This window comes from Coccidioides immitis (assembly GCF_000149335.2).
Source record: "Coccidioides immitis RS genomic scaffold supercont3.4, whole genome shotgun sequence".
NCBI classification, from domain to species: domain Eukaryota; kingdom Fungi; phylum Ascomycota; class Eurotiomycetes; order Onygenales; family Onygenaceae; genus Coccidioides; species Coccidioides immitis.
The window spans coordinates 1,120,456-1,148,365 of NW_004504311.1; the positions used below are offsets into that span (position 1 = coordinate 1,120,456).

Sequence of the window (27,910 nt, forward strand, 5' to 3'; positions counted from 1 at the left end):
ATTAACACATGACTTGATCCAGTAAAAGACTTTACAGAATTGGTCTCACTTGAATAATTAGACAAAATAGCTGATCAGCTTTTATTAATTGATTATTTCATGAAGTTTAAAATTAGAATTCTCAGTTAAGCTGAGTTTAATACATTTCCTGACATGATTCTACAAATGAAGTCAGTTTATATTATAACTAGAAGTTTAGAAATATTGTTCTGATCTTCAAGCTACTTAAGATCTTACATTTTCAATCTTTACAGAGGTCCAATATGTATCTGGAAAGTTCACAAAAATATGAGTCATTTCTGGCTTTCTAGTTCTCAAGGCTCAGCATCTTCTGGATGATATTGGGAATTGAATCAGTATTTAATGTCAATATATAGGCTCATTGCACCCAATTTTGTATCTTGTGCTCCATTACTTGAACCTGCTTTTCAATCTCTGTATGATTAGAGAACACTTCAGTTCAGATACTTGTATTCAAACTAAATAATATCTCTTGAGTCTTTGACATGTTGTGCAATTGAGTCTATAAGAAGGTGCAAGCTGTTCTTTTTAGTACTGGTGTGCTCTGTGTCTCTGACATTTTGACTATTAGATTGCTGTTGAGAATGAACAAGAGTGAATGCTTGAATTTTAAAGAGGTTTGCTATCTATTATATAGTTGACTTGAAGTATATTTAACTGCCCAAGTTGTTATTCAGATCTATATTCATATTCTCCTACATTCTAAAATTCAACACCACTAAGTGATTGATTTCTTTAAAATAGGCTGATTATCCAGAAGAATGCAGATTATTACTGATCTTGCATCTCTTAGAGCTAATTACAGATCTAGATGATCAGAATATTACAGTTGATCTGCAGTACAGTTGGCATATTTTACAGCTGCTCTAACATTCAACTTTGCTATAATATATTCAATTCTCCAATCAAACAGCAATTTTCTTTCTAATTTCTACATACTTTGTCCCAAAGAAATTCTGTAGCAACTCTTACTGTTTCTGTAACTTGAAACTTAACTACTGCAGAAACTAGCATATAAATCTCAAGCAAACATATAAAATTCAAGATACTTGAGATGTATAGAGAACTATATGTTTTGAAGAAGACAACTTTATTTGTTATTTTCAGTCTTACAGTTTCAAAGATACAGACAGCCTGTTCATTTGTTACAGAAATCACAAGATTGCAATCACATTTTATCTTCAGTAGAACCTGATATTCAGCTGAACAATCAAACTAAGAAGTCAGAATTAAGTATAAGATCTTGAATTCTCTGTCAGTCTGTATCATTCTAATTACTATATACAGAATGCAGCAAGTCTTTCAGATGCCTCTGATGCTCTGTCTAATGCTCTATCTGACACTCATTCTGAATCAGAAGATATCAGAATGCAGAAGATTATACAAGAAGCAGTAGCAGCTCTACTTATAAGATCAGTTGATAACAATGAATCACAACAGTATGAAGAGCTTGAATCTAAACCCTGGTTACAGATTATATTACATCCAGTGCATTCAGTTAGCAATAAAGATTCCAATTTTCATTCACAACTAGAGAATTTATTGGGTGACCAGCTAGCTGAGACCTACATTCTAACTATAATGAATGACCCATCAGAGGTTCTAGTTCATGTGTGTGCAGAGCCTGATAAAATGCTGGACCACTTCATGCTTGCTTTAGAATTATGGTGTGAAAAATTGAGAATATCTTACTGATACTACAAGATACTGCAGAAAGTCTTACAGATTCCTGAAGACATTAGTGTACTGAGATCTCTATCATTAAAACTGAGCATATTGAAGAAGAAATGCAGAGCTTAATTTTCTATACTTCTTATCCAACAGGCATCCATACTGGCTGTTTCATTAAAAATGTGAACTCTTTTATCTGTCAAGAAGCAACTAATACAGACATCTCTCACATCTAATTTATTCTTTCAGAATTCTGTGGCTCTTTTATTATTACTGGCAAGATCTCCTGTATTTCACAAGAAGATACATATTGGTATAACTAATCTAGTTGACAACCCAATCAAATTGTGGCAATCATGGAGCTGGGGGAGCTCTATTAGATATTTGTCAGGTGACTTTGCATAATATTCTGATGGAACATCAGTCTTTTCTTCTGATTTTGTTCATTTCAGATGCAATAATGCTGCATGTAAGTGTACTTGAAATGAACAAGAAATTCATATCAGAAGAATTTAATTTGTGGGTCAGAACTGAAGACTGGCCTGCACAAAATTCAGTAAAATTATTCTTATTGTCCAGTACACTATTACTGCCAACAGCTTTAATAAAAGAATTCATTTGCTGAGATCTTCACTTTGCCCAAACAAGCTGCTCTTACTGGAAGACCAGAAAACTCATATTATATATGAAGACAATATTCTAGCCTGACTGGATGTCTATCTTAACTACATCTTTAACAGATCAGGTAGCTACAAACTCTCAGAAATAAATAAGTTCTTTATACAGCAAGTAATGAATACAATTCATTATATATCATCTGTACAAGAGCTCTAACTTAGTACTCTGCTCTGAAGTGAACTGGAAATTACAGCATACAGAAGAGATATGCTGATTAAGATGCTCTGCCCAGGCAATACTATCAAGAAAACTATATTCATTCTCTTCCTGCTGTTCATTAATGGATTCAGTCTATATTGGAACATGTACTGAAATATAACTGGCTTCTATATGATCTCTGCAGGACTTAATGATTCTGAAAGAAGACAACAAAACAATGTATATATAATTGCTCTTGGGCCTTATGCTACAAATTTTTCTGATGTTATGGAGACATTGGCTCCCAGTTTACAAGCAGTTGAAAGAGAATTTGATATTGTGATAACTGGTAAAGAAACTGTCAGAATCATTGCTTCTTGTATTACTTATCTTGATGACATGCTGCAGCAAAATAACAATACTGGAATCAAATACTCTACTGCAACAGTCTTCTGTTGAAGCTGTACTGTCTCTAATGCAGAGAGATTCAATATGAATTTCAACTTGATGAAATACAGTCAATATCATTACCAGCTACTTAATTTGTGAGCCAAAATTAAGATAAAGTAGACTGTTTGTGAGCAAGAAGTACTGTAAAAGATTCATGAATTGACTAAGAAAAGTTCTTCAGTTTTGAAGATCTGTCCAGTACTGAATCTGGTAACATTTTTCCTCTCTGACCTCTGTTATAGTGAATTTTCAGGCCTGTCCAAAATTGTGCATATATTATTGATATCACATATATTGACACCTGAGGGGCAGAAGAAATACTGCCAAATTCTATAGAGATTTTCATTTTAAAGATGCTGAACCCAACTGTAATTTCTAATTATCTATCTGAAGTTCTATCAAATTCAGAAACACATCTGAGCTTTAATTATAATCTTAATTATACTCTGCTTTACTCTAAAGCCTGACTGGATTCAGACTGTTGTTCAGCAGGCTCTCTATAACTTCTTTAATGAACAGTTAATTGATTCTGACATTCTGTATTTATTACTTGCTAAAATCTTTAATGTTATTGCAAGAAGCAATTCACTATTGACTTCTCAGACATCTGTCAGATACAATAAACTTAAAAGTGTAGTTATTAATACTTAAACTATACTTCAGAAAGTGATAGATGCTACTATTATAACTGCTGAGACACCACAGTTGACTAGCTGGACAGTATCAATGCTGAAATTACAGCAGAATTCACCAGTATTCAATCAGATTATAATACCCCCAACAGAGAACATTTTGATCAACACTGTCAGTATTATTCTGAAAGCAGATAAGATGTTACATGCTTTGAAACATCAACCAAACATGCATATTAAGATGCACTATATTAATCAGGCAAAGAAGTATGCTGTATCAAATAACTGCAATATACTGATCAGAGAGAATAAATACTGTAAATATAAAGTATTTGTGCAGCAAATCAACAAGCATAATATTAAAAAGATTTTACTGATTCATGAGAGCTTCAAATGTACTATATTCTTGGTTCTTGATGGGGCTCTTATGAAATCAGAACTCTATATCAGCAGTCAGATGAAGTAACTTCATTGTGAATGTCTGATTCTTATGCAAGATCTTGTGTAATTAGAACATAATAAGCAACAAGATGATGATGAGAATGCTAACAAAGCTGATAATTCATATGCTACCACCCTCTCCCATATCTTAATTAATGTCTACTGCCAACTACCAGCTAGCCACAAAGTCATGAAATTGCTTGATTTACAAAGCATATAGCTTTTCAAACTACCAATTATATATTTCTTTTTGCAAAAGCTCTGACTTTCATACAGCAGTGATTGGACATATTAATATATGCTTAGTGAAGATTCAACCCCAATTTAATTGTTTCAAAAGCTGATCTTTACATTCAATAAAGATGTGCATTGCACTACATTGAAACTCAATAATCTGGTTAAGTATACTTGTGTGTTGGACATCAAGATTAGACAAATAAGATGTATATTCACTCACAACCAGAGCAGCTGCTGGAGGGTTTTTTTTACCATGTTCTCTGCTTATGAAATTCAGTATAAGAGGGTACTGGATTTGCTGATTTTGCAGATAAATCAGAATAAGATTTATATAATCAGTCTATCTGCAATTTGCAAACCAAGTCTTTACATAATATCTGTCAGTAAAGATTCTGAAAGACTCAAACTGAATTCTGCTCTGCTGACTATCTTTCTTAACTGCACTTGAAGTGTTTTCTTTTTATAGATGAATTGAGTGGTTTAATGTATGTAGTATTGTGCATTAGTTGAAATCTCTCCAGTGTCTGCTGGAGTAACTATACTATAATGGTTTCTATACTATAATGGTTTCTATACTATAATGGTTTCTATACTATAATGATTTCTATACTATAAACATTTATAAACCTGAAAAGGTATCCTGAATGTTTCTAGATATATTCATTAATCAGGGGTTTGAATGTTTCCCAATTTCTATATTGAGGATTGGAAGCTACATTTCCAAATTCAGAATGTATATATTTTTAAACTTCCAAACAACTGTGGATTTGGATAAATGTATATTCTGACATAAATGTATCGGGACTAGTGGATCTACGGTTTACAAATCCTCCCCATTTCTGCTATGGCTTTGAGATGTCATCACGGGACCTGGGCCCGCACCAACAAACAAACCACCTGCTTCGCAAGGCAAGCTTGAACCGACGACTTACTTCAATCTTCACTCCACAATTTGTCAAGTGTTGCGGTCGATCTCACTGGCGAAACCTGACGAAGTTAGCATGCCTCAAGAGCCTGAGGACTATCGCCTCCTTTTTGAGAAGGAAAGAAGACTTCGAGAGGAGGAATGGACGCACCTTGAACAACGTTTGCACGCTACACAGCTAGACCTGCAGGAAGAAAGAAAACAGCGGAGGCTACAAGAAGAACTCCGACAAGGACTGGAGAGTAGAGTTGACCCCACGACTTTTGAACATTTTCTTCATTCTTGCCATGAATTGCTCAGTATACTGCTTACCATCCAGCCGAAACAATCCAAAACTACAAAGGGTTTGATCACCGCGCCCACTGGCCGCTACTGCCCCACCACCCTTTGTGAATGGATGGATTTTCCCCATCAGCGCGATGAGCTTTTCAACAGGGTGTCTTGTCTTTTTCATCCTGCCAAAACAGCCCCTTTAGCAGTGTTTACATTGCTTGTGGGCCTGGAAACTGTTGGGAAGCTTGTCTGCCGTCGACAACTGGGCAGTGAGCTTGATCTCATGAGCTACGAGAGATATGCTGTCGAAGAACAAGTCATTTCCATAATTCAAGAATTGCTGAAGCTCGATACCGGCAGCCAACTTCCCTCTCTTGGGTCGGGAATATCATTTGAAAACCACGCCAATACACTTGACGAAGAACCAGAACTGACAAGTCAGATACACCAAGGCTGGAGGCCTTGGTCCGACCAACTCTGCGTATTTTGGAGGGACGGAGAATTTGAAACATTGCTTTTTATTATTGAGTACAAGGCTAGCCATAAGCTTCTCCCTCCCAACTTATGGACTAGATTGCAGCCATCGAACTTCTGGGAGAATATTGTGCAGGCCCAACAGATCCCCACTGATCCAGAAGAGAAACTCATCTACAATGCAAAGCAGATTACTAGTGCCGCCATCACGCAAACGTTTGACTACATGGTCAAGGAAGGGGTTGAATATGGGTATTTGACAACAGGAGAGGCGTTTGTTTTCCTTCGCATCAAGGAAGATGACCTGACTACATTGTATTATCACCTCTCCGAACCGGCTCATGACGCCAACACCCAAGATGGCGATTCCTTCTGGTACTCTAACACCGCGATATCATCGGTGCTGTCGTTGTGCCTGCTAGCATTGGCTTCCAAAAGATGGAGTCAGGATTGGCGGTCCCAGGCATTCTCTGTTCTTTGTACCTGGGCCGTGGATGTTGAGTATATTCTAGTGAACATGCCAGCTGAGGAGAGAAGCTGAACCCCATCCGGGTCTTCCTACGTACCGTCAAGTCCACTCTCCAGCCCCGCCCTGCAGGAACAGCCTTGACGATCGCGTCGGCTGCAACAACGCTGTGCAGATTCCGACAATCCGTCCGACGATCAGCCCTCCGAGAGCTCCGAAGAGGACGACCCGGCCAACGGCACCAGACCGAGCCAGATCGGGAAACGATTCGCGGTGGTGATATCCCCGCCGCGACCCCCGCCGGCCAAACGGCAGCAGCAGCCGCGTAGCCGTGATCGGGAACTGGACTGTCAATACTGCACGCAGCGGTGCCTCGCTGGCCTGTTGAACTGCGCTGTTCTTGACTAAGCATGTCCCAATGTCGCTATTCACCGACAGATGAGCGAGGATGGCACGCATCCGATTCCTAAAGCAAGAGTCGCAGAACTACTTGAGGCTCAGCTGAACAATGACTGAGACAATGGGTGCTGGCCTCTGAAACTCCATGGGGCACGCGGCATTCTTTTTAAGATGATGATGGCCCAGTATGGCTATACTTTTGTCCGAAAGGGAACCATCAGAGGGCTGATGTCTCATCTTCAACATAAGGCCAAGGTGTATGACTATCTCAGCAAGCTCCAAGGGAACCTGATTCCAGTGTGCCTGGGAAGTGTCAACCTGAGACAACCATTCATCACGGATGGCCTGGACCTTATCGTCCACTACCTACTGCTCTCTTGGGCTGGGGACAGCCTGGACAGCTTGGAAGATTTCAATTTCGATTTCCACCGGGAGACCAGAAAGCTCCAGAAAGAGTTGCTTCGATATGGTGTGGTCCACGGTGATGTTCGCCGGCCAAATCTTACTTGGAGTGCGGAGTTATCACGGCTGATGTTGATCGACTTTGACCAAGCACGGCTGGAGAGGAAAAGACCGTTAATCGGGTTGTCGTCGAAAGCCAACCACCGCCCTACTGTGAAACGGAGGCAACTTGCTTTCCCAATATAAAGATTCAGCTCCCCAGCGGTCGAAGGATAATCCACGCCCGTAATACGGCCGCGATGTATTGGGATAAGCCTGGGGCGCAGAGAGGACACTTTTCCGCCCTTTCTCGCGCTACCAATACTGCCAGGAGATGATGAAGCTTTGTTGCCAGAATATGTTACTAAGCAGCAACGAAACCAACGTTGCTTGCTGAAACTGGGCTGTAATGACTCTGGGTGACGGACCGGCCTGTTTAACTGAGCTGTTTCCTTCCTGATTATAGTTTAATGTGGAGCTTCCTTGCTTCCAGGTTTGGAGTTCACGTTGGAGGAGTTGCAGGGAACCTTCTGAATGCAGCAGGGGACAATATAAGCTTCGTATGAGCTTTATAGCTATGGTTCGTTACAAGTCTAGAGTACTCTTCTGTTGACGACGCTGCCTTTCTTTCTCCCAAAGTTTCCTTTCTTCCTCTACATCACCAATTTGCCCGAGTATCCCTGAACAGTGCTCTAGTAAGATGAAAACAGTTTTCGTGTCGGGCTCAAAAATATTAATACAAAGATATTGCGCTGTTGTTTGGGTTGCCTTTTCAACAGCCAGCATGGAATTGGGACTGTTATCATTCAAAATCTGTCCTAAGGAGACACTTTACAAATGTTGAATTGGAGATAGTTATATCAAGAGATTCACTTTACAAGTACTTTTAGATGGCTTGATTCTTGAAGAGTATTATTCAACTTTTCTTGCCATTTTATTATATTCTCTGGTAGTTGCTTTTTCTTATAAAGTTATTGATATTAAAGTAGACTCTCTCTCTGAGATTGCAATGCTAGTTTTGGTTTTATTGACAGTTAAGAGAGCTGAGATGGTTTCAAGATTTATCATCTCTTCACAAACTTACGTTTGTTTTTTGAGTAGGTTTTCAACTAGTATTTCAGATTTGTGAGTTTCAGAAGATTGGTTTCTTCATGTAGATACCATTATTGAGCATCATCAAGAAGAGTGGCAAAATGTGAGAATTGTATGTGTGGATCAGTGTGATAATGAATCTCTAGAAGAGAATGTAGATAGAAAAAAGTACACAAGATAAAAGATCTGGTATTCTGGCAACTATATACAACTTGTAGACAAGATTACCACTGGCTTCCAGCAAGAGATTCACACAGTGGTGGCCTTTTATATGTGCTCACAAGCATGTGACTTAATGTCTTGTAAGGACACATGCAACTCCCAACAGCTCACAAGCTGAGGCTCTCAGCCCTTGCAGGTGTTGGTTTGTCCATGTAAGGGGTTTGCGGGCGAATTCTTACAGATTCAAACATTTATGCTGGCTTGATTTTCATACTCTTGCTTGGCCAGGTGGTTAGGCAGTGAGACAGGGCAATATACTTTTTAAATTTTCTGTGTTGGCCAATAGAACATGGTCATAGTCACTAAAAGCTTGGCATACAGTAATAAATCCATATCAACCAATTATGATGTGTGGTTCTCTGTATTCTATTACACACTAGAAACCATGCTAATTGTGCCTCAACCTACAGACAATGAAGAGACTACTTCTAGCACTCTCTTTTTGTGGCCCTGGGTGACCCCAATCCCAGGACGATGCCATGGGCGTTTTGCTTCGCGCTGAATCGGGACTCTAAGCAGGCTGTGTTCCAACCATCCACGCCAGTCCACAAGGGAAAAAGCATCTGTCATGCAGAAGAGAAATCTGCTAAAAAATATCTCCAAATACCGATGCCAAATCAACCCATTACCGCTGGGGTAGTGCATTCTGACCTGGCTATTGTGGGCGCTTGTAAGTTCTTGACCTGCGAATCCAGCGATTCGGCGAGACATGGAACATTCTGAGAAGAATCCATAGTTTTCAGGCCAATTATATCCGGCATGGTAGCATTAAGCGCCGGCGTTTTAAGGCTTCAAGGTTGGTGGAGGAATTGCATGCATCAATGTGCCGTTGTCAAATGGAGCTGGTGGATGTTTTGGTGCAAGGCTCCCAGCGCCTCAGTGGATCACGTGCTCGTCACGCTGGTCAACGCTGTGATGAGCGAGTTCAAGGCTTGCAACAGGGCTTCCCGGCGGCAATGAAGACATTAACTTTTGGCGGTGCAGGTTTTGGCGCTGAGGAGTCTGATATTTGAAGATGCGCCTGATTTGAAATCAGTGCTCAAAATGCTGGCGAGGCTTGGACCAGCGATGCTTCGTTCTCTTCACCCCCGACGTCGCCTACCGCTCTTTTCCCTTGCGCAGTTCGCGAAAACAAACCCGGCATTGCGCAGCATGGCACGGCTCCCTGGTCGAACGGCCTCCATGAACCCTTCCTTTGTTAAACTGCACTCCACGATGAGCGAAAAGAGCCGAAGTCGTCCGTCCCACAATCGAGAAATGTTTGCCTATACTTCCGGTCGCTATCTTTACAATGAGAAACATCGAATGGCTGAACGATATGTTGAGTTCAACATTGACGCGCTTCGGAAGGTTGCGGCTCAGAGTGTTAACCGGGAAAGCGTTGCGCATATGCGGAAACTTGCAGAAGGCGGCTTCAACAGAGTCTTACTGTTGACCATGAATGATGGTCTTGAGGTCATCGTCAAGATCCCGTACTCTATTGCAGGGCCAAAGAAACTTGCAACAGAGAGTGAAGTTGCAACACTAGACTTTCTACATTCGAAAGGGATACCTGTGCCCAGAGTTTACGCTTATTCCTCTGAAACAAATAATGAAGTCGGGAGCGAATATATTATTATGGAGAAGGCTGCTGGTCAGCCTTTGGAAGCACACTGGTTCAACCTTACAACCAAGGAACAAAGCCACCTGGTAACAAGTTACGTGGATATTGAACGGAAGCTATTTTCGATTCCTTTTAGCTGTTACGGCAGCATCTACTACAAGAGAGCTTTGCCTCGGGAACAACAGGCAGATCTTTATGCACCAGGCACTGAGGACAACGATGGTGATTCTAGCCGATTTTGCATTGGTCCCACGGCAGATTATATGTATTGGCGCGGAAAACGAGCACAGCTTGAGATAAGCCGGGGCCCTTGTGAGATATTCTCTCCATCAAACCTGACGCTGCTGTTACGTATTGTTGGTTAACTAGGTATACCTTACAGGGAAGGATCATCGCGACTACCTTCGCTCCACCGGTTTGAAGGAAAGAGACTTGACGATGAAATTTGGAAAACCAAAAATCAACGAATTTCCTCACAACACTGTCTTGAAAGGGGAAATTCCCCCAAACAAGTATGTCGATTTGCTCAACAAGTATTTGACCATCTCCCAATACCTCTTGCCAGAAGATGGTGCACACGTCGTGAATCGCCCTATATTGCGTCATCCGGGTCGGTATCCAAGTTCAGCTTCAGAAAAAATGAAACTTTATAGCGTAAGGCTCCCGAACTAATGTAAAATTAGATTTGAATCCGACCAATATCTATGTGACCGGAACGTGCGACGTATCATGTATCCTGGATTGGCAACACACGACCATCCTTCCTCTGTTGATGGCAGCTGGAAACCCACCAGCGTTTGAAAACCCGGACCCAGAGCCACCGAAGGATTACTCCAAGCCCTCGCTTCCGGAAGACTACGAGTCTCTTGACGCTGAAGCGAAATCCCAAGCTGACGAACTTCATCGAAGGCGAATGCTCTTCTATCTGTACATGATCTTCAATGGAAAGGACAACAAGCCACACCTTAACGCCATGCGATATCCAGGAATGATGCTTATTCAACACCTCGTGGATCGGGCAGGGCGTCCTTGGACTGGGAACATCGTGACGCTCAAGGGCGCTCTTATCAGAGTAATCAATCACTGGCCCGTCCTGATGTCGACTCGAACGCAGAGACATCCCTGCCCCATCCAGTTTGACGCCAAAGATGAAGAGGAATTCTATGATCTTGAGGAAAAGTGGTTCAAATTCAATATGCTTGTGGAATACTGGCGGTCGCTGCTGGATGATGTTGGTCAGGATGGATGGGTTAGGAATGATTCATTCGAGAAAGTTGTTGAGGTTAATCAACAGCTGAGGAAGCAGTGGATTGATGAGGCCGAAGATGAAGAGGACCTTGCTTGTGTTGAGAGTGGTTGGCCATTTCAGGATCATGAGGAGGATGATTAGCTGCTACTATCAGTAGCTTACTCCATTCACGTTAACGATGAAATGGGATGCCATCGAAAATAGGCCGGGAGTGGTTCTGCAGCCATCACAGCTTTATCCAAAGGCCTATGCATGTACGACAACAATATATGTCCTTCTGTAATAAACCGCTTCATTATCTCGACAGAACTCTGCATCTTCTCCCGGATAACCAAGTTCTTTCCTCGTCCCCTGGATACATACAGGTGTGTGACATTGTCCACTTTCAACGGGTGAAAATGCGCGTATTTGTGCCCATTTATATACCATTCCTTCCACACATAAGCACATACGACCATAGGGAGTGGAGAACAGGGCTTCCCGTCCGCTCAGCCGTACTTAAACCACTCGCCGGCTGGCTAGTAGTTGGGTGGGTGACCACCAGCGAATCCCAGCTGTTGTATGTTTTTTATTTGTTTCTTCTCTTTTTTTTGCCCACTGCCTGATGCTGACTGTTTGCTGAGTATGCCATTGTAATCTTGTGTTGAATGTTTAAGAATCGTGGTAAATGAGGTTGGGTTGGGAAACGTAGAAAATTGGATATTCAATAGAGATTCCGTGCCCCCTGTTGGCAACACGGACGACATCGATCTGGGTGTGAGGGAGCAGATCTTTGGGGAGCCGGAGCCACAGGAGATCGGGTCAGTAGGAAAGAAGAAGAGGAGCGATGAGGCTCAAAGGAGTGTAGAGAATGGATTCATTTTTGCGGAAGATGGGACGCCTAGCTACGGTATACTATTACAAAAAGGTAGTAGGTTCATGCAACAGAGGGTATAAGTACTCCGTACGGAGTACACACAAAGAAAATATAGAAGAATCCATAGATCGACAACATTCCAAGCTCCGCACGCCCATGTGGTAAGCTGTCGTCCAACGATAAGTGGTGGATAATTAGTTGGGATGAACAATTTCTGAGGAGGCACGACGATGCGAACGGAAGGCCACATCACTAGCCCACCATCCTTGGCATCCGGCTACCACACTGGATAGTTGCCCGACACATCCACCAGAAGAAACCGAATCATCCTTGAGGAGAGAGTCACCTATTACCGATCCGTAGAGAGAGAAGCGCCACTATGCTTCATCAGGGCGCTCTACAGAGCATTTATCAAGTGGCTAATAGGAGGATTCTCATTTAACTGCAAACGCATGTTGATTAGCTCGCGCTGATGAGCGTCAATGCGCCGCTGCTTGAGCCGCATCAGGGGCCTTGTCGGGTTGCGGTCGGATTAGAGTTGAGTTCTCTCGGCTAACCTAACCATAACCAGTTAAGCGGCCCGCCCCTGAACCAATTTTGGGCTTCAACATCGGGCTGTCGCTTTCAGGGGCTGCTGGCAAATACCCTCAGCTCAATGGAATCCGACGCGATACCAGTATGGTCAAAAAGTGTGCATGCCTAATTGGGTCTTTTTGATGGGTGTTTTGCTGGGCGTTTCCAAATTATGTCTACGGTACTCCACATTCGGTTGTGAATTTGGCGAACTACTAATCTTCGAGTTCAGACCCAGCCAAACATTCTCAATGTTTATGATATCGCCGCAGTGCAATAGTTACTCCCAAAGAAGCATGTCAGCATGTCTTACATCTTGAACAAATCTAATTTGGTTTCATTGTATGCATGACTAGGAAAATTGGGGCTAACATTGCTTCTTGTGAAATGGTAATAAGTGTTCGGATCTGAGTTTTGTGCCCATCAACATCAAATGAGACGGCCCTTCCTGTAATGTAGGAAAGCGAGGGAGTGTGAGAAGATAATAGTGAAAATGTGAGAGTATGGCAGCGGTGAGGTTATAGTTTTTTGTTGGTTGCTGAGACCAAGAACAAAACCTACGGTACTCCCCACTTCGGCTTTTGGGAGTCATCCTCCCCTTCATCCCTTCCAGATGGCTATTGCTTTGTATTCCGTAAATGCATAGCTATGAGGCATACACTCTCATGACAAACCATACCTCTATGTCTTTCCCCATGTTTCAATGGCTAGCAATGTCACTGAGTGAATAGAATAAAGGCAAATGAAAAAAGAGAAGAGAAAGAAGCTTACCATCCAATTTGCTTATTACACAGGTAGCTGACTTCTGTATTCTTTGTCCTCTGAAGTTGAGAAAAACATATGGCGTACTTGGCACCTGGACAATCTCAACAATACCCATCATCAGTAATTAGATTTGATCAAAGCCGTTGTTAGGACTTTAAGATATGTTTGCTGGTAGGCTAACTCAAGCACTAGGTTGTTATACTGAGGTAGTCAAGGTTGTTCTATCATCCACACAGTAAGGGTTGATTTCAGTAGTATCAAATGGAGTAACACTTATCCGGACAGGAAGCAACCAACATTAGACCCTGTCAAAGTTTGGAAATTTTCAGCTGCTGGTACAAGGGTGTGTACGCAAAAGCTAGAGGTTGGTGACCAGGAAGCACCATAAACAATGATATCTGAGGCGTAAAGATGACTTTGGTACAAGTAGTGGGAGCACTATTCAACAGAAGTGACAAAAAATATCTGAAAAAATTGCACACTGTCCGGAGGAATATGCCAGCTTGTCTGTGCCCTGGTACAAAAAATGACTTGCCAGTGTGCCCCCGCTCCAAAAAAGGTGCAATCAACCTAGTGCTTTAAATCATGGGATATGATGTCGTCCGTATAGCATCTTCGCCATGGCGACCATATGTTTTCAAAACAACAAAGTTTTCTCTTCAGAACATCCCCTTTAAAGATTGCAATCAACCAGCAAACAGCAGTCTGCTGACAGTCAGCCAAGATTCTTTATTTGATTACCTGCTCTCTTCAGACCAGTGTGAGTAATATACTGTTATACCAGTTGGATATTCTCTCTGAAGGGGCCCAGCGTTTCTAACATCTTCAGTGCCTCTCACAATGGAAGCCCAAGTGGAGCCAGCAGAGATTCCACTCAACGAGTTTTGCATTATCAAGCAAACCCAGGGTAAGGGATATGGAGTTTTCGCCACTCGCAATATTCCCCAGGGAACACGTATCCTCGCGGACCCACCGATGTTGAAGCTACCCGGTGCTGTGATGGAGCACGCGAAATTGACAAAAGCTGATATCGAAGCGCTAGCTGCGACTATCAGCACGAAATTGAAGGCTCTTAGCAAGGAGCAGCAACGCGAGTTTTTCTCGCTCGCAAACACTCAAAGGGCTCAATTCGGCGTTTTTCTTGGGATTGCAGCCACCAATGCGATGCTCATCGATTTTGAAACAACTGAATATGGAATTTTTCCCAAGGTTTCCCGTTTCAATCACGGATGCCGGCCTAACTCTATGAGGTCATACCATCCTGTGCTCGACCAAGCCGTTGTCCACGTCGTAAAAGATGTCTCCGAAGGGGAAGAGATCACCGTGAGCTACGTCGAGCCGGGCCTTGCATTTTACCTTCGGCAGGAACAGTTGAAGGAGAAGTTCGGTTTCATTTGTGGCTGTAACTTGTGTTTGATGCCTGAGAACGAACGACGACTGAGCGACATGCGGCTCACTACCATCATGTTGCTCTTTAACTCGATCCGAGATGACTCGGTCATTCTGGACCAGCCCTTGGCATCGCTCCACAACACGCATACCGCAATGCTCCTCCAAAAGGAGGAGGGCATTTTGGAGGTCCTTGCCGCAACATTTTATTACGACGCTGTAATGATCACAATGGCACACGGCGATCATGCGCGAACTCGAGTTTTCGCAGAAATGGCGAAGGAAGCAGCAATAGCTTCGTACGGGGTTGACCACCCTATCACAATGGGAACACAGGCTCTTGCTGATGATCCAGTCGGTTTCGGGATTCAAGTCAAGTCGACGATGTGGAAGCATTCGGTAGATGAGATCCCTGTGGAATTAGACGATGAGGCTTTTAATAGCTGGCTGTGGAAGTTAGAGGAATGAAGGGACCAAAACGATACATTATGACAAGGAGGCTAGGCTTGTCTCGTATGTTTCAGCCCTTATGTTTTGAAGCCGAGGATTTGCTGGGACTGGGTAAGGAATAAACAGATGCGCTTTAATTACTCGGCAAGGTTTTGTTAAAATAGGGAACAGTAGCCATAAAGAGAATTTGATAACAAGCTAAGATCTTGTAATCAAGCTTCAAAAGCTCCTTACAAGCTAGTGTGCCAAAATATGCCATGGAGAGCTTTTACTTTCCAACACGGTCTCTCCAAGGAACTCTTCGAGCTAGACTCACGCCAGACAATGTTCGATTGCATTTGATAGAGACTTAAAACAAATAAATCGAAGTTTGGGGAAACTTCAAGTCCCTGGAAGGGCTCTGTGTCCACAGACTTCGCGTAATCAACAATCAGGCCATGAGTCATCCCTCGATCGTTCAGCAAAGACTTTCCCAAAGAAGATGTTCAAAGCGGCTCCTGTGTAAAGAATGGTAGCTCGGATTTGAATCCATCGTATCTCTCGTGCATCCAAACCAGCGTTTCTTGGGCTGAGATGCAGCACTGGAATTCTCTCTGTATGACTGATACATGCCGCGGCGTGATCCATCAGTAAACCATTTGGTTTGAAAGAAAACGATTTATATTAATTGCTAGCATCAGCCGCGGCGAGTTTTGCGTCGTTTTGTGGCGCGCTCCTTGGCTACTATTTCTGCCGTGGAAATGGGTTGAGATATCGAATCATCAGTTAACTCTCTCTTCACGGAGACTCGGGTCTCTGTTTTCAGCTTTATTTCTTCCTTGATGTTTCCATTGGACAAACTTCTCATCGCTTTGTCAGTTTGAGCCGTTTCTGTTAAGCGATCAGAGAAGACCTTTAGATCGGCGGTAAATAGAACGCTATGAGCCCAGCCGGCTTCTTTGCCCCAGAGTTTTCGAAAGTGATCACCAACGGCATCGTATGTTGCTTTGGTAAGGCTCTTTTGTTTACCCTTGCCAAATTTGTAGTCACGTTGGGCGATTTGCCAGACTATGAATAGATATTAGCTTGAGTGGAGAAAGAGAACTAAGGAGCTATTGGAAAACAAACACCCTACCGTGAGTATCAACAGGTACAGCTTCACCCCAACCCAAGCCCATCAGGCATACGCAGTCAGCCACCTTCGGACCGACCCCTTGAAGCTCCAGTAAGTTTTCGTGCGCTTCTCGATATCCAGTTTTTCCTTGTGCCTCCATCTTACACGCTAAATTCGGCTTTTCTCCAAATGCAGGACGTTCAGGATTTCTCAGCGAGTTCAGCCATCCTTTCTCGCGTTCGTTCGCGACCATAACAGCAGTTTTGTATATGTATTTTGCGCGGTATCCGAATCCAAGTTCTCTGAGACGAGCCTCAACTCCCTGGCCAATCAACGCCGAAGGAGGTGGGAAGCCGTGATACGGTTGTTTATCAATGTGGCCAATTAATGGACCATAATTGGTGCATAACTTTTCCACCATTTGCGAGATGCGAGCTATGTTGTTGTTGCTGCTGCAGATAAATGACACTAGAGCCTCCCATGCATCCTGTCGTAGGATTCGAATCCCAGTAAATTGCAAAGCCTTCTTTTTGAAGTTCTTATCAGCTTCTGCCCACTGCTCATACAAGCCAGAGAGATTCGGCTCCAAGTTAAAATAATGACGAATCAATGCTTCCGTGTCATCATTGGTTTTTTGGGCCGTTGCAAGATCTCCTCTGGCTCTGGGGAACAGGGATCTATAGTGTAGATGATCCGCATCTTGACGCAAGGAAACAATCCGGCCATGTAACACGCAGCTCCATTCGTCTTCTGCTGATTTTCTCCATCTGATGCCGGTCAACACTTGTCTGTTGGCTGGTCGTTGTTGGACAAAATCTCACCTAAATGTTTGGCCGCAGCGAAGAGTCGTATTAATGCAGAGCTCGGTAAGGCTTACTGGAAGCTTGCGCCATTCTGAAAAGTGCCCGATGGACATTGTGAAAAGCTCTCTCCATCCCTTCGCTGCAGCAACCCGGGCGTCGAGGTCGGACAAAAACAGGCCTTGAGGGCCTGGCGAATCAGGACCACAAGGATATGATTATGTAACAATTTCTTTATCAGCAATTAAAGTTTTAAATTAACCTAAAAGAGCCTAGTGTGGCTGGAACATGAAGCTGGGAGAACATCATCTTTTGATCTGTCTTGCAGATGCGCAATCGAAGATTTTCAGCACCGAGCAGATTCATGAGGACAAGGAATAGCAGGTTTCTCTGACCTTTTCTAAAATTTCCTATCCCTTCATTCACTTTTCCCAGAGTCCACTCCCCTTTATCTGTGCTTCAAAATCCCGCAATTTTGTGTCATTGCTCGACGGCAACCTCCTGATCCTGGTCAGACAGGATGAACGGCGAGGCCTACAGCTCGAGAGGTATGAGCTATTTCAGAGGAGGCTTTTGTTGACTGGTATCAATTGAAACTAACAAAGTGCTCAGATACCGGACGGTCGAGAGACTACTACGTAAGAATGCGCTTCACCTAGAACGTGTTCTGTGCTGCTTTGCTTACTGTTTTCTTTTCCTACAGGGCTCTCGTTCCGAGCGAGATGATCGAAGGGATCGCGGCGACCGTGGAGATAGACGCGATAGAGACCGGAGACGATCTAGGTCTCCACACCACAGTTCCCGTTCCTCGCGTCGCGATCATGAGTTAGATTCGTATTCCAGCAGTCGCGATTATCGCGCACGGGAGCGAGAGGATCGATATAGCCGACGTGATGACCGAGACTGGGATCGAGATAGGGGCGATAGAAGACGTGATAGACGCGAAGACGATGAGAGACCTTCGCGACGGGAACGCGAGCTTTTTGATGACCGGCCTCGTAGGGACCGTGGAGGCAGAGACAGGCGAAGAAGCCAGAGCCCTGCACAACGAAAGAAGGAACCTACTCCGGATCTGACGGACGTTGTGCCGATTCTGGAACGGAAACGGCGGCTGACTCAATGGGATATAAAACCTCCAGGTTACGAAAATGTTACCGCCGAGCAGGCGAAACTCTCAGGTTTGTTAAGACTGAATACTACCATAAATGATTGTCAAGCCATCTAACAATTCCCACAGGCATGTTCCCCCTTCCAGGCGCACCACGTCAGCAGGCAGTCGATCCCAGTCGTTTGCAAGCGTTTATGAATCAGCCAGGGGGAAATGCAAGCAATACGCTCCTCAAGCCCTCAAATTCTCGACAGGCCAAACGGCTCTTTGTTTACAATTTATCTCCATCTCTTTCTGAAGATTCTATTGCACAATTTTTTAACCTACAGTTGAATGGTCTAAACGTTGTCAGCGGTGTTGATCCATGTGTGTCGGCACAGCTGTCAACTGATGGGACATTCGCCCTTCTGGAGTTCAAAACCGCGGCCGATGCCACCGTTGCATTGGCTTTCGACGGTGTCTCAATGGAACCCGATGATGCCAATGGCCACACAAACGGATCGAGCCAAGGTCTTTCTATTCGGAGGCCGAAAGATTATATCGTACCATCCGAAACGGACGATTCGAACCGTCAAGAGGGCGTCGTTTCAAATGAAGTCCCCGACTCTCCCAATAAGATATGCGTTACGAACATTCCTCCATTCATTCAAGAAGAACAGGTAACAATGCTTCTGGTATCATTCGGCGAGCTGAAGTCCTTTGTACTGGTCAAGGACAGCGGAACCGATGAATCTAGGGTATGTTGAAAATTTCTCCATAGTTCCCGTGAAGAAGACTTAACACCGTGTTTTAGGGCATTGCCTTCTGCGAATACGTCGACCCCTCATCCACCAACATTGCAGTCGAGGGTTTGAACGGCATGGAACTCGGTGATAAACGGCTGAAGGTAACCCGAGCTAGCATTGGGGCTACCCAGGCCGCTGGTCTTGATATGGGTGTAAATGCTATGTCAATGTTTGCCAAAACGACATCTCAAGATCTTGAAACTGGTCGAGTTTTGCAGTTGCTCAATATGGTTACGGCTGAGGAACTGATGGACAACGATGACTACGAAGGTATGATATGATATCTTTCTCTTTTACAGGGACTCGCCAATTCTAACACTTTCTAGAAATCTGCGACGACGTTCGCGACGAATGTTCAAAATATGGACAAATCCTTGAGATGAAGGTTCCACGGCCTACTGGTGGCAGTCGGCAGTCAGCCGGTGTTGGAAAAATCTACGTAAAATTCGACAATTACGAGTCTGCCTATAAAGCAATGAAGGCGTTGGCGGGACGTAAGTTCCAGGACCGGACAGTCGTGACTACATTTTTTTCAGAGGTGAGCTTTTTTATACATTCTGCCGATCACAAATCTTGTCGCTCACAACTCCACGTAGGAAAATTTCGATGTCGGTGCTTGGTGATTACACCGCCCCCTGAGAGGAGTTAAGTTTTCCAAATCTATCGGTGGTGCTACCCATTCTATTCGAAGTTTGACGATATTATCGGGGTTCCGTTTTCAGCTTAAGGTATAGGCTCTTGTTCATGTTTGCGGGAAAATGGCTAAATGAACGCTTGTATTGCAACAGTGTAGTATAATGAAAATCACAGTTAAAACTTCCCAGTATAGTGTCGTTCATAGTATGCGAAGCTCAGGCGGTAGGAAAGCTTTGATCGTCTCGCAACTAGCACTTTGCAAGATCACACCGCGGTTTAGATGGATGTTCGCCGGGCCTTGGAACAGATAGCGGATCTCAGTAAACATCTGGCCGTAATCCAGACGTTCAAAGTGAACCGGAGGGTCAAGGTATTCCCACCGTGCTCGTGAGATAACTAACAATATCCAAACTCGGGAGCAAGGAATGTGCCGTCGTATACGGAGTAGTTGGGTTAGCTAGGTGGGCGCATTCACACAGTTCTCACTGCACCGTGGCGGACGGATTGGGTAAACTCGCCAAAAAAAGTTCAAGGTTTCTATTTACAATGTCAACCATCCGTCTCGAAAACATTATCTACCTGCGCAGACGAAGGGGCAATGTAGCAAAGATCCAATCGAAAAGGCTTTGCAGATCTCCCCAAAATCAACTGCGGCTCAGTTGAGTCCCTTCGCGATTCGAGAAACCCGGAACGTGAAGATTTGGCTGTTTAAAAAAATATATTTCTGCAAGGTTTTTTTCCGCACGGATGGTATAGTTATATAGTGTCCCTCGTGCCATGATTGCAGATGAGAAACTGTTTGTGATTGGCTTTTTAATCGACATTGACATATGTACTCCGTAGCAATCTGCGTTATTTCCCACACATCAGGTGTGAAGCCGAGTGAACCAGGAGTCTCTGGGGTTTAGAATGGCATCGGCGGATATTCAGCCTTTTCGGTCAGCGAGTAGTCGAATGCGAGCTAGCTTCAACGCCAAGTGATCGATGAGGATGTGTGAAAGTATGCTATTGCATGTGTGAAGACACTCTCTTCAAAAAAAAAAAAATAAAAATAAAATAAAAAATTAATTCCAACTTGCAACAAGAATTGTAAACTCGAATGCCATGGTTGGCGATGACGGAGCATTCACATGATATTTTATGCTCGTTTTAGATCGACGATTTGTTCGACGCCGAGGCTTTCGGCTTCAACCTTCCTAGAGTTGGCGGTGAACCTCTCGAGCACGAAGGATCCGATGTTCATGTTGCGCATGCTTGAAAAGCCCAATTTTGTCTTTCCACAATGAGCTGTCGAGTCCAGAAACATGGCCTAGCTGAAGGTTATGCAACCGAATTCATCGTGCCAGCCGAAGGGATCCGTCCAACCCCAGCCATGATCTTGCGTCACATTCCCCATCCAAGGGACGGGAACCCGATTGCCCAGGATGCGAGCTCGAGAAATGGGAACACAACGTCCCACAGGCACCTGTAGGTCGAGCTAGGCTTCCCGCTTCCCCCACGGGGAAATATCCACGGCCTCATTCCAGACATCTTCTGGAGATGGAGTTCTACCGAACATCAACGCGAATCGCAACGTCCCGCTTGAAAAGAGCGGGTGCATTAGTGTCAATAGCTTCTTCATAACTGCGTCGGTGGCTCAATGGCCGAGATTCAAAGGCGTTGGTTCTTCGCCAAGGGAGGAACAAACCGGGTGCTGCTCTGAATTGTCGCTCTGCATCTGCGCTCAGGCTGTGACGAGCTCGACTTTCAATGCTTCAGCTGCCCAGCCGGAGACTGGGAGACTCCACAGGTTCACATGTTTTTGATATGAATTAACGGCTCTTCTGATGACCAGCAGCTGAAGGAAAATTGTCCCTAATGCCGGGAAGGCCTTGCGGCATCTAGCAGGGTGTAGTCAGCGCTCCGAAACCCTATTCATATTCACCACTACTCCGTAGTTAGTTACTCATGTATATGTACTTAACAAGTTCCTCTTCCATGTGCATATGGGCGGGGAAGGCTAACCACAGGGTCCTCTGTACTCCGTGCTCCAGATCCGACTCAACGAAACGGTCGTGACACAGAAAATTGCAACTTGCAAGCCGTCCACTACTTACCAGACCCACCACTAATGGCCGTTGGCTACGACTGGCAACCGCAGGATTAGCATATCCTCTCCATATGCGTACGCGGTACGGAGTACAAATGTTGGCTACTCCACAAACTACCAGACTCAGATCCGTGATCCGGAAACCCCCCAAAAAAAACAGCCCTCATTGCATCCCGGGCCAGCACGCCCTTTTTTTGCACCGCTCATGGTCCCAACCTTTGAAGGTTCGCCGTCGGTAGCCGAACCCGGCTTTACAACCCGAATTCAAAAACGGAAAATAACTAACTACGTTAGCCTTAACTTAGCGGTTTAGAACCATGGTAGGAGAAACGTGGTGGATCGAGATGAAACAAGGACAGTCTCCGCGTTAGTCGAGATGAAAACTTCATTGACTTTCTGCATGTTCAACCGAAAGTCTAAAACGGAGCAAAAATCAGATCGTTGCGCCCCGAGCCAAGAGAGTCACAAAACTCAATTCCACCTGCCCGCCATCTCGATCAACGCGGACTCCCAGGGAAACAAGTCTGACTGTCACGATCATGGGCCATCTCCCGCATAGCCTGCGATATGGCCAGTGTTTTCTATCGATTCATCATCCTTCGCCTCGGTTCACATGTGTGCCATGCTTTCATGAGCAGGATAGAAGTCACTATGTATTTATTATGATGTGAATCTATAACTAGATGTACACATTGTTCAAGTAAAATACGAGATCAGAACTAGCCTCTGCCTCAAGGTCCACGTCTCATCCACTGCGATCCCAATCATGCCGTTGGGGCCAGGTTCCCCGGTGCCTTGGAAGCATCCCCGCTTGCAACTCCGCCCAGGAATGCATATTTTGGAGGGAAAAAAAAAAAAAAAAAAAAAGGAAGGAAAGAAAGGAAGAAGAAATTATCCGTCAGGTAACAGTGTAGTATAGTGTTCGAAGGGAAGACAAAAGAAAAGGCTCGGCAATGTCTTCGAGAACTCAAAACGAAGGGGCAAAACGCCTATCCATTCCAGTATATCCCAGTTGAGGTATCCAATTCCGCCCACCCATCGCTAAGACGATGAATACAAGAAAAATTATATCAGCAGCCGGCACAGTATTCAAAACATTAATCTGTACAAGGAAACAATAAAGGTATTGGGTTCAGCGGTGTAGAAACGACCGACAAGAATATAAGTAAGTAGGAAGATAACTCAAGTGATTTGAGGCCGTCAACATAACGCCACATCCGTTTACCGCTCGGCGGGGTTGCATGAACATATAGCAATATAACATCCACAGTACATTCCCAAAGCGCATTCTATTATGCGAATCATTCGCAAGCGCCATTTCATTTGGGGAAGAAGGGCTGTGGGTTCCATAATAGGCTCGAATATCGCGGATTAAGAGAGGCCCATCCAGCGGGATAGGAAGCACAAGCCCTCAAGGTGAATTTTTGTTTTCGTACCAGTGCGCCCCGCCACCTTGGCTTGGAGCAAATGTCGACCGAGGGTCCCAATCCCGGGGAGAAAAGCCACGGGATGCGCTTGGTGGTCGAGGCGTGGAAAAGCTGAGTGGCGGGCTGTTATACTTGGCCTCTCGGGCGGGATTATCAGCAGTTGCGTCAAGCGTGTAGGTAGGTTCACCCATTGTGTAGATAGAATTATCGGAGTCTCGGGCCCGAGAGAGCAGTGGTTCTGGCGATTTTAAGGACTGTTGGCGATCTGCGCTGAGCATCTCGTATGCACGACTCTGGGTGCCCGTCACGCGAGCATCCATGGAGACGAATTCCTTGTTTGGACGTAACTTCTCTTTTATCCAATTGAACCAACCTGTAATCATACTAACGTGTCCCAGGAAAACGATAGTCCAAAATCCGCTTAGAGAAAGCAGGATCAAAACTGCCAACATAGCAGCTTCACTGGGTCCGAGGGTGGATGCCTCTGCAACGCATCGATTTCTGTCCCCACCGGCTATGACGAGACATTCGAGCCAGGGTCTATGTTTGATCGAATTTTCTGGTGTTCTTCTGGCAGAGTTATCAAGAGATAGAAAAATAATAGTGAAGAAAATGACGTTTGCCAGGATAGTAAGCACCACAGCAACGCCTCTCCATTGGAGTTGCAAGACTCTTCTGACGCGGCGGTAGGTTTGACGGGCTGAAAGAGTTCGTACACTCCCCGTATAGGAGGGCAAAGTGGAACTATTATCTGTCGTGGGATTGTTGTCCAGCATGGACTTGACGTAAACTTGTATGCAGTAGCCTAGAGTACCCAGATGGATTATCAGAGTAGCGGCAGCGAAGGCCATTAACGGGCCCCAGAAATCATAAAGCCCTTTGTCGTGGTTGATGTGACATATGCTTCCAAAGCGATAAGAGCTTCCGGTAACCGCTAATGCGACTGTAACACCTGCGATCGGGATACCCCATCCAAAGGCCATTGTGGAAATGAAAAATTTTTGGCCAGGTACAACATCCCAGCAAATCTGTAGATGGAGGGATAGGGTACGGCAAAAACCTTCTAGGGCGTTAGCAATCTTATACATAAACGCCCGTTTTCATCTTAACATACTCCATAAGATCACCGACCAGCCGCCGCCCAAAATCAGGGCACTGGTAAAGGCACACGTTATGTCTGATTTCATATCGTTGGGGGTAATCGCATTGTAGCACTGTTGCGGTTGGGCGCCGAGTGGAATTATAAAGGAGAGCTATGTCAAGGTTAGCGTCTGCCAACGAACGAATTCAAGGGCCGTACAAATCCATACCTCCATTAGCATAATTGCAACAATCAGACAGATGCTCAAATAATGGCGATGTGTATATTTAACAGGTAAGACAGCATAAGTGATCAACATAAAGCCGTTCACCACAAAAACAGCCAGTGCAAGCCAGTTGGCAACTGCTGTTTTGTCCATGAAATCTGCCCATCACTGTTAAGAGCGGAATAACATATGAGAATAAAGTAGGATGACGGGGGAAAATACCATCTTTGTATCTCCAATCCACCTGTGGACATGGCAAGCAGCAGGATATATTTCCTTGGATTGCGCAGGACCGACCATGAACAACTAGTAGGGTGCTTCAATATCAGTGGAACAAAGCTCATCAACAAATCATATGGACATAGTTCCGAACTCACATCCCCCTTCCGCTGGGTAAAGATCTTCTTGCAAAAAAGGAACTGGGCAAAGCCCATTTTTACTATAATCCAACGCCATGGTCTATCTCGCCGTCGGGACTTTGGGGTCTTTTGGTTTGTGTTCTTCCCTTTGTTTCCCCCCAAAAGTTGAACGTATATCACAACAATTGATTCATGGGCAGTAGAGCCGTTGTTGGAGCCCCTCGATGGAGTATTTCAGTGACCCCCTTGGATCTCTCGACGAAGATTTCAACGCTTTAAGTTCCAGCACGCACTCCGATCGCTGTGAAGATGACTGTCGCAGGGCGACATCTGCGCTTTGAAACCCAACAATCTGAAACTTATGCGCAGTGAGTGAGAGGATGTAAGAAAGGGGAAAATAGGAAAGAAATGGAAACAAGGAAAAGCTGGGGGAGGGCTCCAAGGAAAGAAAGATCAGAGCCAGTTTTCTAGCCAAGGGCTGGGGTGTCTGGGAGTAATATCACCAGCATTACTCTGTCCTCAGGGTATTTAAGGCCGACTAGGAGCAGGACCCACGGTTATTGAGAGGCGAGCATCAGTATGCGCAAGTGTCCGGGTGATAATACTACTTGTTAAGTTGATTAGTTGAGCTATTCAACCCCACTCGTCCGGCCAGAACCCACAGCAGAGGGGATTCCTTCCAGTAAATGTTTTCTCCGACGCCATGGGAGCCAGTGTGACCAGGTCTCCAAGAAGCTCGTCGACGAGGAGGGCAAAGGTCGAAGGTGGTGCTATGGAGAAATAGTGTGACTCTGGAGAGGACTGGGCAACCCTGCGATGTGGTAGGCCAGTCCCCAAAGTTCCACTACACAGCCGATTCCACCTATCACCGTGGGCAGGCCAGGATGTTCCACTTATTGGGCCGGGGTTTCGAGTCACCGGCCCATCCTTGAGCCCAGGAACAGAGTTATTAGTTAACAGCCAGATCCAAGGAAACGCAGTTATCACTTGGTTCCGTTACAAAGCCAATAGAAATACCGTTGAGAGCAGGTCGACCGCAGGCAGTCAGGGTTGTCCTTGGTACTTCTCTACCCAGTCACAACTGCCAACTCGCTGCCATTCAACATTGGTCGCTCCTGGGCCAAGTGATCTGACTTGTAATTCGTGTACTCCGTAGAGGGGTGGTGGCGGAGCGAGAGCGCGCAACTTCTATTTCGAAAGGTGGCGGCACGAGCAGAATTCGTAGCGCGACGAGGACTGTATTCGATTCCGATGAAATAGAATAAACTATGGATGTGAATTTGGGAGCGGGTAACTCCACAGTCGGATGCTACACTAAAGGGTCTGGTGGTCGTAGTCGACACCCACATGTTAAGAGTCTCAGACAGACGACGCGCCGAGGGAGCTGGGCCTGGGCAGAAATTACCTCAAGAGTGACGAGCGAAGCCATTAGTCTGAAAGCACAACACCGCACATCGGCAAATCCTCATTACCTTGAAGTGGAGCTTAAAATTGGGATGTGAGAGTCCAGACCTCTCTCGTGATTTCACCTCGACAGGTGCTGAGATTCATCATGATGGGCACACGGTTGCTGAGAACGGATCCGACTCCTAAGGAGGCATTTGGGCTCCTCTGTCGCATACTGGAAAAGAAAATTCCCGTGCTTTGCCTCCAGAATTCTCGTAATATGGTACAAACCCCTGGCAGGGTTGCATGTTCGTAGATCGTTTGAGTGGGTTGATGGGGAAGTGTTCGGAGGACCCCCGCCTCGCTGAGCCAAGGAGCGTAAAGCCCACGGCCCCGATGCGCGTTCTGGAGTCCGCGACGAACCAGTTGAGACGGAATGAAAGATTGCAATTCTGGTGGGCGGGGAGTGTCATTTTATCGCGAGACGTGAGAAAGACGCGGTCGTGCGCTAGCTATGGCTGCCAAAGGCCGAATTTCGAACTGTACAGAGAACAAACGCTGGAATCAACACATCCACTAAATTAACTCACTGACCGCCCGCCAACCCAAGGTAAGTGTCGCGAACGACATGGCACGAGGGGCAACGCTGGATCTCGACAAAGCCATTCGCCCCAGGTACGGAGTACCGACAGGAAAATCGCCCTTCGGATGCCGTGCAGGCTCCACAGGTAAAGAGCAATTATATACGGAGTAGACCGATCTTTGCTCCTCGCGTGGAGCGAGAAGCACCATTCGCCTCCTGGCTTAGACACCTCCAGGGATGTCTAAACCTTGCTACATACGGGGCGTACGGGGCGTGCTGCTCGCCGTGCTGGTTATGCCAAATGCAACGTTCAACCGCCGCCCCGGAAACGCAGAAACACACACGCGAGCTTTCTCGCCCCCCAAAACACATACGACAATTCTAATCCCCCCTCTAGACACGCTGATAGGGCCCCGAGCGCGTTAAAAGAGAAACCTAGAACACAAAACCCACGTCGCCTGCCGCATTAATAGTCGCCTTTTTTGTTCCATGTTTCTTCTCGAACGCGGGAGGACATGTATAATTTCTTGGTGCTAGTTATAGCCCACCGGTCCTTGTTATAAAGCCAACGGTCTCGAAAACAGGACCGGGAAGACCAGGTTCTTTTCTCAGCACGGTCTCAATCCTATGTGTACCCCTGCTCTTGGGACTGTCAGCCGCATTTCGCCAGGACATGAGGCAAAGCATTTCCCAAGCATCATAACTCGGCGCACTTCTTTCCAGCTAATGTGGATAGAAGGAACGAAACAATTATTTTTGATATGCCGGCATGGGCCAGCTTGCAGTCGGAAAATCATCACATGGCGTCTCGTCGCTGGCGACAAGAATCAAGGATGCTGTCTCATCAGTGCGTCAACATCCTTGACTTGTGTCATGTATTTGTTATCGAGTT

General features: G+C 45.1%; 8 protein-coding genes and 1 non-coding gene across 9 annotated transcripts; 7 read left to right on the forward strand and 2 right to left on the reverse strand.

Annotated features, from left to right (window-relative positions):
* Positions 1–5,269: 5,269 nt before the first annotated feature.
* Positions 5,270–6,814, forward strand: CIMG_13378 (uncharacterized protein; the record flags this gene model as incomplete). Its single annotated transcript, XM_001245225.2, has 2 exons — positions 5,270–6,419; positions 6,582–6,814. 2 exons carry the CDS (start codon positions 5,270–5,272, stop codon positions 6,812–6,814), a joined length of 1,383 nt encoding a protein of 460 aa, XP_001245226.2.
* Positions 6,815–6,958: 144 nt separating this feature from the next.
* CIMG_13379 (uncharacterized protein) lies at positions 6,959–7,969 on the forward strand. The gene has a single exon (XM_001245226.2). It carries the CDS (start codon positions 6,977–6,979, stop codon positions 7,451–7,453), a length of 477 nt encoding a protein of 158 aa, XP_001245227.1. The 5' UTR covers positions 6,959–6,976; the 3' UTR covers positions 7,454–7,969.
* Positions 7,970–9,020: 1,051 nt separating this feature from the next.
* CIMG_13380 (uncharacterized protein) lies at positions 9,021–9,889 on the forward strand. The gene is made up of 2 exons (XM_004446025.1): positions 9,021–9,230; positions 9,297–9,889. Exons 1-2 carry the CDS (start codon positions 9,035–9,037, stop codon positions 9,518–9,520), a joined length of 420 nt encoding a protein of 139 aa, XP_004446082.1. The 5' UTR covers positions 9,021–9,034; the 3' UTR covers positions 9,521–9,889.
* On the forward strand, positions 9,509–11,721 carry CIMG_04670 (uncharacterized protein). Its single transcript, XM_001245228.2, has 3 exons — positions 9,509–10,475; positions 10,546–10,773; positions 10,847–11,721. The coding sequence occupies exons 1-3, from the start codon at positions 9,605–9,607 to the stop codon at positions 11,551–11,553; spliced, it is 1,806 nt and encodes a 601-aa protein (XP_001245229.2). The 5' UTR covers positions 9,509–9,604; the 3' UTR covers positions 11,554–11,721.
* Positions 11,722–11,862: 141 nt separating this feature from the next.
* On the forward strand, positions 11,863–11,978 carry CIMG_15513. Its single transcript, XR_001099886.1, has one exon. It is a non-coding gene; the product is annotated as a 5S ribosomal RNA (ribosomal RNA).
* A 1,880-nt stretch (positions 11,979–13,858) lies between these two features.
* Positions 13,859–15,657, forward strand: CIMG_04672 (uncharacterized protein). Its single transcript, XM_001245230.2, has one exon. The coding sequence runs from the start codon at positions 14,447–14,449 to the stop codon at positions 15,461–15,463; it is 1,017 nt and encodes a 338-aa protein (XP_001245231.1). The 5' UTR covers positions 13,859–14,446; the 3' UTR covers positions 15,464–15,657.
* Positions 15,587–17,454, reverse strand: CIMG_04673 (8-oxoguanine DNA-glycosylase (ogg); the record flags this gene model as incomplete). Its single annotated transcript, XM_001245231.2, has 3 exons — positions 15,587–16,492; positions 16,560–17,305; positions 17,360–17,454. 3 exons carry the CDS (start codon positions 17,452–17,454, stop codon positions 16,122–16,124), a joined length of 1,212 nt encoding a protein of 403 aa, XP_001245232.1. The 3' UTR covers positions 15,587–16,121.
* A 227-nt stretch (positions 17,455–17,681) lies between these two features.
* On the forward strand, positions 17,682–20,053 carry CIMG_04674 (U2 snRNP auxilliary factor, large subunit, splicing factor). Its single transcript, XM_001245232.2, has 7 exons — positions 17,682–17,886; positions 17,951–17,976; positions 18,042–18,516; positions 18,576–19,183; positions 19,240–19,501; positions 19,558–19,769; positions 19,828–20,053. The coding sequence occupies exons 1-7, from the start codon at positions 17,859–17,861 to the stop codon at positions 19,852–19,854; spliced, it is 1,638 nt and encodes a 545-aa protein (XP_001245233.1). The 5' UTR covers positions 17,682–17,858; the 3' UTR covers positions 19,855–20,053.
* Positions 20,054–22,611: 2,558 nt separating this feature from the next.
* CIMG_04675 (uncharacterized protein) lies at positions 22,612–27,154 on the reverse strand. Its single transcript, XM_001245233.2, has 9 exons — positions 26,522–27,154; positions 26,067–26,454; positions 25,712–25,976; positions 25,605–25,653; positions 25,068–25,401; positions 24,913–24,996; positions 24,694–24,848; positions 24,498–24,636; positions 22,612–24,443 (listed from the first exon to the last, which is right to left on the reverse strand). Exons 5-9 carry the CDS (start codon positions 25,144–25,146, stop codon positions 23,368–23,370), a joined length of 1,533 nt encoding a protein of 510 aa, XP_001245234.2. The 5' UTR covers positions 25,147–25,401; positions 25,605–25,653; positions 25,712–25,976; positions 26,067–26,454; positions 26,522–27,154; the 3' UTR covers positions 22,612–23,367.
* Positions 27,155–27,910: the final 756 nt, after the last annotated feature.

What these genes read in the sequence shown, in the direction of transcription:
- CIMG_04675 (XM_001245233.2), bottom strand. Translation starts at nt 25,146, where the DNA reads ATGGCGTTGGATTATAGTAAAAATGGGCTTTGCCCAGTTCCTTTTTTG. An exon ending in GGATTGGAGATACAAAGATG is followed by an intron (nt 24,849 to 24,912) that starts GTATTTTCCCCC and finishes AGTGATGGGCAG; the next exon opens with ATTTCATGGACAAAACAGCA. An exon ending in CTGGTCGGTGATCTTATGGA is followed by an intron (nt 24,444 to 24,497) that starts GTATGTTAAGAT and finishes ACGCCCTAGAAG; the next exon opens with GTTTTTGCCGTACCCTATCC.
- CIMG_13380 (XM_004446025.1), top strand. Translation starts at nt 9,035, where the DNA reads ATGCCATGGGCGTTTTGCTTCGCGCTGAATCGGGACTCTAAGCAGGCT. An exon ending in CCTGGCTATTGTGGGCGCTT is followed by an intron (nt 9,231 to 9,296) that starts GTAAGTTCTTGA and finishes AAGAATCCATAG; the next exon opens with TTTTCAGGCCAATTATATCC.
- CIMG_04674 (XM_001245232.2), top strand. Translation starts at nt 17,859, where the DNA reads ATGAACGGCGAGGCCTACAGCTCGAGAG. An exon ending in CGAGGCCTACAGCTCGAGAG is followed by an intron (nt 17,887 to 17,950) that starts GTATGAGCTATT and finishes CAAAGTGCTCAG; the next exon opens with ATACCGGACGGTCGAGAGAC. An exon ending in TGACTACATTTTTTTCAGAG is followed by an intron (nt 19,770 to 19,827) that starts GTGAGCTTTTTT and finishes AACTCCACGTAG; the next exon opens with GAAAATTTCGATGTCGGTGC.
- CIMG_13379 (XM_001245226.2), top strand. Translation starts at nt 6,977, where the DNA reads ATGATGATGGCCCAGTATGGCTATACTTTTGTCCGAAAGGGAACCATC.
- CIMG_04670 (XM_001245228.2), top strand. Translation starts at nt 9,605, where the DNA reads ATGCTGGCGAGGCTTGGACCAGCGATGCTTCGTTCTCTTCACCCCCGA. An exon ending in TGAGATAAGCCGGGGCCCTT is followed by an intron (nt 10,476 to 10,545) that starts GTGAGATATTCT and finishes TATACCTTACAG; the next exon opens with GGAAGGATCATCGCGACTAC. An exon ending in CCCTATATTGCGTCATCCGG is followed by an intron (nt 10,774 to 10,846) that starts GTCGGTATCCAA and finishes ATGTAAAATTAG; the next exon opens with ATTTGAATCCGACCAATATC.
- CIMG_04672 (XM_001245230.2), top strand. Translation starts at nt 14,447, where the DNA reads ATGGAAGCCCAAGTGGAGCCAGCAGAGATTCCACTCAACGAGTTTTGC.